The 11,176-nt window shown below is 39.5% G+C and overlaps 1 protein-coding gene across 1 annotated transcript in view; it reads right to left on the reverse strand.

The window, feature by feature from the left end:
- LOC106808021 (CAP-Gly domain-containing linker protein 1-like) overlaps positions 1-10,818 on the reverse strand; it is a gene marked incomplete in the record, with an annotated part of 30,091 nt that extends 19,273 nt beyond the window's left edge. Inside the window, 8 exon segments of the mRNA XM_014810568.1 lie at positions 115-214; positions 611-658; positions 931-1,026; positions 1,696-2,019; positions 2,291-2,374; positions 3,130-3,279; positions 3,675-3,868; positions 10,787-10,818. Coding sequence (XP_014666054.1) covers positions 115-214; positions 611-658; positions 931-1,026; positions 1,696-2,019; positions 2,291-2,374; positions 3,130-3,279; positions 3,675-3,866 — 994 coding nt within the window.
- Between the last annotated feature and the right edge of the window lie 358 nt (positions 10,819-11,176).

Genomic DNA, 11,176 nt, shown 5'->3' on the forward strand with positions numbered 1-11,176 from the left:
CTCTCTCCCCCTCTCTCTCTCCATCTCTCTCTCTCTCTCTCTCTCTCTTTGTAGTACTGTTTGAGCTGATCTAGTAGAAACTTGAAAAAATACTATAAATATATCTTACATGACATTGTGCTGATTGTGAGTTGTGCTTGGCATTGTCGCAGTCTGTTTGAGCCTCAGACAGTCTTTCCTCCAGTTGCTGGACCATCACAGTAGGGTTTGTTGTCTGAACAAAAAACATCAAAGCTTGCTTTTACTCTCAATTCTACATATTGAAGATCACTTTTATTCTCTCTATGGATAATTAATTAAACGATGTAAGCGTGATGAATATACGTCGATTCATTTTAGATTACAAACTATACACTACCGCTACTGTATTTATTTTATTATAAAACAAGATAAATTAATTTTCTTAAAGTACATGCACATACAGACAACTCGACAGTGACGCCAAAAAACACTGGCTTCAATTTAAGATATTCATGAAACTGGTTGATAATTTTAAATACATTTAATGCAAAGTTCGCTTGATTAGTTATTTTGAAATGTATTTCATAGCATTGTAAACGATTTATTTCCAAGGGAAAACAATGTTTACTATCCCTCAAAGATGGTTCACCTTAAGCATGTCTGTCATGACACCAACTTTTCTCTGCCAATATAAACACTGAAATGCAAAGCATTCACACATTTTCACTATCAAACGGGTCATGCTCCTAGATTAATAAATTAGCACTAGACATTTAGAAGCAGGCGGATTGCAAGCGTAATTTTAAAACACTCAAGCTTTAAGCTGGTTAATGGAATCATCAGTGTACACATCTACACAAAGGTTAGTTTCGGTTCAAGTTTAGTGAAGCTAGCAACAACATGCTGCGACTGCATTATTCAGCAAATTCGCTGCCGTTAGTCTGGTGTACACGCTGGGAAATTTCCTACCTGTATGCATTCACTTGTATTCGCTGGCTCTCTGTTCTCTAGCTCGTCTAGTCCGTGATGAAGCTGTGTAAGTAGACTGCTTACTTGTCTGGTATCCTGTAGAGACGATCACAGACGATATGCAAAGACGTTTTGCATAAGCAAGCATTCATCATTAGTGTTGGACCACACTTTAAGCTTTCTCATATAACGTAATTTGTAAATTCCCCTGAATGGTAGAAACTCCATAAATAAAACCGTGCCACCCATGCCACGAATATGTCTCTACATGTGTATGCATATTTACATACAATAAATGTGTAGATATACTCGGGCTACAATTAAAAAAATATATGTTTGCCCTCACCCTACTGAGGCTGAAAAGTTTGGGTAGGTAGGTAGACGCTTTTTTGAGGGGGCTCTTTACAAAAAAACAACAGGGTCTACACACGCACATGTGCGCGTGTGGAGAGACACCTTATATGGAAAATGATTGTTGCACGGGACACATAAAATATAGCCCACACAGAATAAAATATAGAGAGACAAAATGTAAAAAAAAAAAAAAATGGGAAAGATCAATAAATTTTTTTGGCGGGTCGGTCGAGTGAGGGCAAACAAACAATATTTTTATTATGGCCTCGTGGTTACACGTATGGACCGATACTTCAGATCATAATTTCTGTCTGTGAGCCCACACTATTTCATTGTTTTTCCATGCAACTCTGTATACAGTGTACCATCGGTAGCATTCTGATATAACTCAACAACATCATTGCTTAATACCTGTATATCATCGTTGTGTCTTTCCGCCTTTAGATTTCCTGAATCACTGAGCTGCCTGCTTAACGTTTGTAACGTAATGTCTTTGAGGCCGACATCTCGGACGACCTCGTTCAAGGTCAGCTGTAGGTCGTACACCTGTCTGTCTCGCATCTTCAGTTCCGTGCACAGGTCGGCGATTTCGTCCCGCGAGTGCTGAAGCTTGAGCTGAAGTATGTCATTGTCCCCCGCACGGCTACAGTCCTGCATCCGCTCATCACAGCAGTTGCTCTCTTGCGATGTCATGTGTTGCGTAACAACATTCAACTCTTTACCAATGTCAATAGCCTGAAAATTTAACATACATGCATTTAAAAAAATTATTGAAATTGTGATGTTCTATACCTATAGGTACAAATGCGGATGTGATGATATTTACTATGAAATTTGTGAGTATAAATCTGAATCGCCATTCCTTCGTAAATGTTAGCAATGCTTGTTTTGTGCATCTTTACATTGTTTTCAGGTGGGCAACATGTCACAACTATGACGGTTTACAAACAATGAGAGAGGAACTCGTAAGAACTCATAACTTAGAACATTCATAGAGCTATTTTACCTTCAGTGGGTTCCTAAAGATTTTACCATCTTCTCCTGAGTGCCAGTTATCAGTCTGAATGTTTTGAGTATAAATGACGTATTCCTGTATAAAATAAATTGTATTTTCTTGGCGTGGAACGAAAACATTACCAAATTACCTACAGTGACATACACACGACATTATATACATTCAATATTACAAAGAGATGACAAATAATAAATGCTTGCATGTTAATTTTCAAATTTAACCTTCAGGTAGATATTAGAAAAAGTTTAAGTGGGACATTCAGCATATATTTGGTAAATTTATATCATGACTCATCATAACAATTCATCTCCACAGGTGTGCTGATGAACATAAGGTTCCTTCTGCTAGTCTCTTGAGCTATATAACGCTCTTCTTTGTTGCTATATGATGGACTTCATTGAGAGAGTGACAGAGTACAGTAAGTAGCATGTAGTAAAATATGCCATGTTCTTCTCTTGGCATGTTCATTATACAATTACTTCATTAATTATAAAACATTATACTGTTGTGAATAATGCACAAGTACAGCCAACAGCTGCATGACTATTGAAAACATATCCTAAAATCATATGGTGTAATTTCGAGTATAACAAAATTCCAACAGATAGATTTAAATACCTTTCAGTACAAGTTATATGAATAAGGGATGCATAGAACTAGATTATGAATGTATACATTTTTGGTTTTATTGATTCTAAGACTTAATTTCAACAAAAACGTGGTAAAATGTATATATGTGTGCATGTGTGTGTCTGTGTGTGTCTGTGTGCATGTGTGCGTGCATGTACGTGCGTGTATAGTACTATTTTTATGGTATCCATCTATAGTACCTTGACCAAATTAGCAGTTTTCTGTAGTTTCTTTTCGAAAACTTGGACTCGCTCACTGGCTTCTTTCTCCAGCTCATCTACGACTTGAACCAGTGAAAAGTTCTGCTCCTCTAAATCACATATGTAGCACTCGAGCACACGCACCTTTTTCTGTTTCAAACAAAACATTTGCATCTTTTAGTGAAACATGACATTCCACTCCCATCACTGCATATCAAGGGTTTAGCTTCATGCCATATATTTCGGCACTGAGCATACATGCCGGGAAGTGGGTGTCTGACAATCAGGCAATTACAAAATTACTCTGTTTTTAGGAACATGGCATTGAAAAAACCGAATCATCACCCAAACAAACCAAGTCAATAGTGTCAGAGATCATTATGCATTTGATGTGAATATATCAGGTTTATTATTCATTAAATAATAAGTTAGGAGAAATCTCAAGTGGGTATAGGTAGGAAGTTATAATTTTTGCTAGCTATACATACTATTACAAACATTTACACAAACACTACTCGATATTGATGTGCTTCCTATACACATACCGCTGTGCATTCTTCTTTGGTGCATCCAGTCGTTTCTTCAATGCCTTTTAATTGCTCCTGGTAGATTTCTTTTATGCGTACGAGAATGTTGTGCATATTAGCTGGCGCATCTTCGTGTTCCAGATTACAATGATTGACAAAGTCATTTATGTCTTGGTGTACCAGGCTGCTCTCAGGTTCTTGCTCTGCCATGGCTATGCACAAAACAGCAATGAGAGAAAAGGAATCAGGAACTAGATTAGGGGCATGTAGTGTTATGGTAGTGACGTGTAACGTGTGACATCAAAAACCTTCCCTACAGTAGCATATTGTTTTAAATTATAGTGGGATGCCAAACTGCAGGTATAGATTGGAGTTGGATAATGTTTAGAATCAGTGTGCTGCTGTTTTTTGTTCGTGCTTCAGTTGTTTAAATTAAACTCAGAGCTGTTAAAGAACATAAGGTTCTGATTTTTCTGGACAAGTTCCAAGCGGATTTAGCGTGTACTAAGCGTCGGGAGTGTTTCCCATGGTTCGAATGCCATTCCATTCGAATGCGGTTCCCATGGCGCAGCTCTGTGATTGGTCAATTTTCTTCAGCGCTCGTCGATCGGGTCGGATGGCCCCGCACACTATCCGAGTCGCGTCGTAAGCCCTCGCACACTATCCGACCCGATCTGCTCCCGATTCAAAATTCGAATCGGGCCAAAATGACCTCCCGAGCCAATCTTAAACCTCCCGAGCCAAACTAGAACATCTCGATCCAATCGTAAGCCTTCAAATCGCGCTCGGGTCGGATAGTGTGCGGCTAGCATTAGAAACATCTAAACTTGCTGCCCTAATACTGACCTGTCAATGTCTCAAAATTATTCAAACGTCATGATAACAGTTAAATTTTAATTACGGTCTAACCATAATTACAGAAAAAACGAATACGTTTTTGGCCTACCTAAATAAACCTAATACCTACCAACATCTCATTAGATTAATATAATCTAATGAGATATTGTTGCACCACTCCCATATAATTGCTTATGGACTGTGTAATACATTCCAGCTTTGTTTTTGAATGTAATGACGTAGATATCGAATTATTTAACCTAGTATAAAACCTAGCGACACGGGTCATTTAACTTAAGCAGCATCACGTCATAGGTTATTTTAGTCGACAAATAGCAGTCAAGGCAACAAGCGAAGGACGCCACCCAGCCATCCCGAGAAACTGAGTCACTGGAACACGAGTAAAAGTTATCACCCACGACGGCAGAGTGACAGCTAGTTTAGTACGTATAGAAGGACATCACAGTTTGATGTCGCATGCCGACTGATGAAGAACAAACAACGAATGCCGCTGACAAATGTGAACTATGTGAACTATGAGAACATGAATCGAACTGCCGTGATTCCCACACCAGATTCAAGAAGCATCCACAGCTTCTTACCTTCAGTCACCTATAAAAATGTTGGAGATGACGAGACGTGTTGCACCACCATCGTCAACAAGGCCTTCTGAGTTGACCACGCTCGGGCCACGCATACCTCCAGAAGCATAAATACCGGCCGATTTGGACAGAAATAGGGAGACAGTTCCACGGTGCCTGACAGTTCATGACGCTGTCAGCATCGCGCTGCTCTCACCTGCTCTCGTCACCACGCTACCGTCGCCGCTGGACATCACCAAAGATCGTAGAGTGCCGGAGGCCTCCGGCACTCTACGATCTTTGGACATCACTGACTGAGGACCTGCCTGCGACCTGTAGGACTCCATGCTCGTAAATATGAACTGCATTAATTTTGTAAACCAGTCGCTTGTCTGTATGTGCCTGAGATAATATAAGGTGTATAAGATGTATAAGAGTATGAGGTGTATATGAGATGTATATGAGGTGTATAAGATGTTAGCCTGCGTAGGCATTGTTGACCTGCGTAGCATTTGTAACGCGTATTTACTGGTTGGCCTGCGTAGCCACCCATGTATTGTATGTAATTGTCAATATGATGTTGATTATTAAGGAATAGAGTAACTGAAATGATTCTTTGGTTATAGTACAATATACTGTGTTTGGTTTAAGTGCAATAGCACACGTATCTGTTGTACAAACGAACCTGCATGGTCACACTATACGATCACACGTGCCTGCCTACGTAGAACACACGAGGTTTCTCTATATGAACAAGTTACAGTATATAGATTGCAGCGCATCATCAACCAAACAACTACACATTATTACCTTCGCCAAGGGGTTCGCAGGAGGTTATGTTTTCACCGGCGTGTGTTTGTTCGGCGTGTGTTTGTTGGTTTGTGGGTTTGTGTACAGCCTAACTGAAAAATTTATGGACGGATAGTCATAAAATTTTCAGGATAGGTCAGAAATGGGCCAACTTAGAATTGATGAGATTTTGGTGGTGATCCGGATCCAATTAATTAATTAATTAAATAAATAATAACATTTTCAGGATAGGTCAGAAATTGGGTAACTTAGAATTGATTACATTTTGAAGGTGATCCGGATTAGGTCATAATATGATATTGATATAAATGCAGACTTAGCCGGGCAGCCCCATGCAGCTGCTAAGTTCTAGGTTTGTAAGTTTCTATTCAATATGCATAGTCTATATTCCACATCTGTAGTGTAGCTTTTGGTTTTATAAACACTGACAAGGGTAATATTAATAACACCTTGTTCCTTGTTGCATGGGCATCCGTGTGAATAAGGTTTCACACGTTATTCGCTAAATATATATATCGTATCGTATAAGGGCTTTATCGATCGTCACTTATATTTATAACACTTCGGTGCTTAATCAATCACTCTTCACCACGGTGTAATTTATCATCTTTTGTGCTTAACTCTTTAGATTGGCTGCAAGGTGTCGCTTTACGGTATTGCATGAATGTGTTCTCGAGATAATAATATAATAATAGAGGTTATATATATATATATATTCATTAGTTTATATTTCCTTTTTAAAGGTGCAGATGAGATACCACCGATTACCTCTCCAGACAGCGTGAGCGGAGCCCCTACAGTAATATGCAGGGTGTGTCGGGCATCGATTGACATAGAAGGGAAAACTCATCAGCATGTAGTAAAGTGCCCTGCGTGCAACGAGGCCACGGTAAACTACATTATAAAAGTTTACGTTGAAATAAGAATTGCAGTTTGTTGTGTGGGTGTGCATGTGTGTGTGTCTAAAGAAGTATTCCAGATGTAACCATGGAATTCTGTTGATTTTCTCACGCACGCATGTAATTGACTAACTTGTATCATAAACTAATCACTTTTTCAGCATTACACGTCCGTTGAGACTGTAATGTGTTCCATAAATACCGAAGCGCATCTAAAGTCAACAACATTAAGATTGAATGTTGGAAGCCAAACTCGAAATCGCCACGTAAAAACATGGCAATGGCCGCTATGGGGATATTTATACATACTTTATGTTTACGTCCCAGAACTGATCGAGTGTATCTGTGTACTGGGGCTGCCTACGACACGCATAAATGACTACAATTAGCAATCAGGGACGAGTTGCTCAATTGCCTGACCTGCCTTCTGAAATTCCTGGGAAGAACCCTGCTCTGTGACTATATATGTCTGTTTTCTTTCAGCCAATAAGAAATGCTCCACCCGGAAAGAAATATGTTAGGTGCCCATGTAACTGCCTGTTGATCTGTAAGACAACGTCCCAAAGAATCGCTTGCCCAAGGCCAAACTGGTAAGTAAGCTTCGAGTGTCGGGGTGGTGTGTAGATTCAAATTAAAACTGAGTTATTTTTACCCCGTTCCAATATCAATGGTTAGCACATGAAAATGTATATATGCATACTTTTGTAAAAGATAAAAACAATCAATAGTTGCTATAAATAATGATTTGTAAATAAATTATAGATAATTAACCATGTTATACATTAGATTTTTAGCTCACCTTGACATCGTCAAGATGAGCTATTGCCATGGGGCGTCGTACGTCCGTCCGTCCGTCCGTCCGTTCGTCTGTCCGTCAACATTTGGCTACGGTTAACGATAACTTGAGAACTGTTTGACCCACATGTTTCAAATTGCATACAGTTGTTACTACTATGGGAGAGATGTGACCGTCCTATCTTAGAGCACGCCAGTTGACATACTTTCGAGCCACGCCCACTTTTTGGCAAAAATGGAAATGGCCATAAGTCAGTTCAGGTTCAACGGATTTTGCAAATTTTTGGTATGTGAATGAATAAGGACTGGCCCCAAAACATATCACAGGGGTTTTTATATTTTTTTAAATTATGCAAATTAAGTCGATTTTGGCAATTTCACTAAGCATTTCAGTGTCTGCCTACGGTCAACGATAACTCAAGAACAGTTTGACCCACATGTTTCAAATTGCATACAGTTGTTAGTCCTATGGGAGAGATTTGCACGTCCTATTTTGGAGCATGCCAGACTTGTCGCCAGTCGACCTACTTTCGAGCCACGTCCACTTTTTGGCAAAAATGAAAATGGCCACCTAGATTAATTCGATTTTGTTAAATTTACCTACCTACCTACCTACCTACCTACCTACCTACCTACCTAAACATACCTACGTGTAATATTGTGTTTTAGATTCTTCGTTACAGTAATTTGACTGGAATATTTTATTGCTTTTATTTGCGCCATAATTGAAAACCAAAATGGCGATCATTTAGGCATAGCACCATCTCTCGCCCAGATGTCAGACTTTTAGATCAGAAAGATTTATTTTCACATCAAAACTAACCCTGAAACAAAACAGTGAAATTTCTATTAGTATAAAACAGGGAATAAGGACATTTGATCACATTTCTGTTCGTCATAAATGAAACACTTATCAAATTTTAAATATCATCTCCCTCTTCTATTACACCCAAGGTGAGCTATAGTGCCATGGACACTTTCATTTAAGCGTGTTTTTTAATATTTTTTTCTACTTATTTTTTCTAGCAAGAGAATAATAAACCTTGGACCTGTACCGGTTCCCACTCCAATTACAAGTCCTACAGTGACTGGTCAGTGTAGGGTGGTGTGTGCTCACTGCATGGAAACGTTCCTGGTAATTATACAGCTAATGTACATACTTTTACCTACTGATTAGTGTTTTTATAACATCTTGTCTCATGTGTTCATACTATTTATGATATTTAATGAATCTTCATGCTGATAGAAGATGTTCATTTTACTGTTTATTATTATTTACTATGTTTAAGGTTTTCATGCAATCGTAATACCATATTTATTTTTTACTTTTAGTTTAGGACAACAACAAATGCTTTGGCAAGGTGTCCTCACTGCAGAAAAGTGTGCGTATTATTTATTTTACAGATAGTACAAATATATATCTTTTAGTTTATTACTTCATTAGTGTTGTTTTACGTTAAAAATGGTTTTTAATTAACTAAAGTATATTTTATTAATATAGTGTATATTGTAATGTAATAAATACGTTGTATTTATTACAACAAACGAAATTTTCGACATCCAGTCTTGAGCACAGTTGACGTTTGATACACTTGGTTCTACAGACCTTATTCCATACATGCAGCAGAATTATATAATTACTAAATTAATAATGTTATGTAACTAATTGCAGATCGACTGTCGGACCACAGTATGCAAGGAGAAACTCCCTACTCTTCTTTATTATCGCTCTCGTATTCATGGCTGCTGGAATCGGCGTTACAGTATGTATACACAGATCTATATACAACTACCCTGGCTGTAAGCTGATGACATGTATGATGAAAGAATCAAAGTAAAATCAGGGTTTTTTATACATAAGAGGCACAGTGGCGTACCGTCGTTGTCAAATTTAACATCGCCGTTCTGAAAATGCTCATGAGGATGGATGGATGGATGGATGGATGGATGGATGGATGGATTGATGGATGGATGGATGGATGGATGGATGGGTGGGTGGATGGAGGGATGGAGGGATGGATGGATTGATGGATACATGTATGGGCCCAAGCCTAGTTTAACACACCGGATAAGTTTAGCACATATATGTGAAAACACATTTGGAGGGTCCCAAACTATTCTTGATCTGATGGATGGGTGGATGGATGGATGGACGGCAAATATGCTAAGCTCTACTAAGATTACAGAATCAGAAGTACACAAACTTAATACACCAACCACAGAACGTACAGTGTAGGTATTTGTCACGCTTAGTTAATTACATACAGTGATACACCACACTGGGAGTGGGAGTACTAGTAGTAGTAGTACTAGTAGCAGTATTACTATATCACGCATGTTTTGTTTTCGTGACACTGTCAGTGACAGTGACACAGACAGTGACACTGACAGTGACACTGACAGTGACAGTGACACAGACAGTGACACTGACAGTCATTGAGGCTGAGAGGGTCTATGTCCCCCAGGGTACTATCGGAAGGTACCCTGGGTACGCCGTACGGTTCGATATATCGGAACGTACGGTACCCTGGTACTATCTAATATGCCGGACGTACCCGTACCTCGCCTACTCCACTAACGAGTCTAGGGAGTCGCCTACGCCTACTCCCTAACCCTAACCATATCAGATAGTTACCACTACCAGGGTACGTTCCGATATATCGAACCGTACGGCCTACCCAGGGTACCCTCTGATAGTACCCTGGGGGACATAGACCCGGTTCAAGGATAGAGATGATGTCCAGTACGGTGATTGGATAGGATGATGTTAGTTGATAAGATAGGACTGGACATCTTATCTATCCCTGAAAAAGGATAGAGATGATGTCCAGTACGGTGATTGGATAGGATGATGTTAGTTGATAAGATAGGACTGGACATCTTCTCTATCCCTGAGCCCATAGACCCTATGGCTATGACTATGACTATGACTATGACTATGACTATGACTATGAGCGTCATAGCCACAAGTTCCCATCTCGCTTAACACTACGTGGCGAGAGGGCGTCCTCCGCCGTGTAACTAGTCGGAGAGCCTGGTCGGTTTATGAGCGTCACTGCATGAGTCAGTCAGTGTGAACTCATCACTGACTACTCGACTATTGAGCATGAACCGATCGTAGTCATATAAAGCAACTTAAAATTAACAGATTGTTTAGCTACTCTGTGATAATTACGAAACGAAACTATCTTAACAATTATTAGTTTACCTGGTGTGGTGCACTGGTGGTTAATCACGATATTTACCTGCTAGCCACACTTGTTTTGATTTTGCCACGAATCCACGATGCTTCCCAACAGATGGCGCAGTGTGAACAAAGATGGAGCAGGACTACGGGGAAAAGGAGCCTCTTCTACATAAACCTGAAGATGCCGACAATGTACAGGGCAAAGCATTGCCGGTTACAGGTATATTAGTTCGATAAGTGCCTCGTGCAGTTTATAGTACTTCAAATATTGAGCATGTATTATTTAGTATTTTATAAACAACCGTTTGTCAGTGTACTGACTACTGTCACTGTGCAGTGCAACTCCATCCCTCAGCATCACTGCTGACTGCAGGAGTAGGACTGCGTGTACGACCGCTTTAATACCGCTCT

The sequence above is a fragment of the Priapulus caudatus genome, unplaced genomic scaffold (assembly GCF_000485595.1).
Source record: "Priapulus caudatus unplaced genomic scaffold, Priapulus_caudatus-5.0.1 Scaffold249, whole genome shotgun sequence".
Classification (NCBI taxonomy): Eukaryota; Metazoa; Priapulida; class Priapulimorpha; order Priapulimorphida; family Priapulidae; genus Priapulus; species Priapulus caudatus.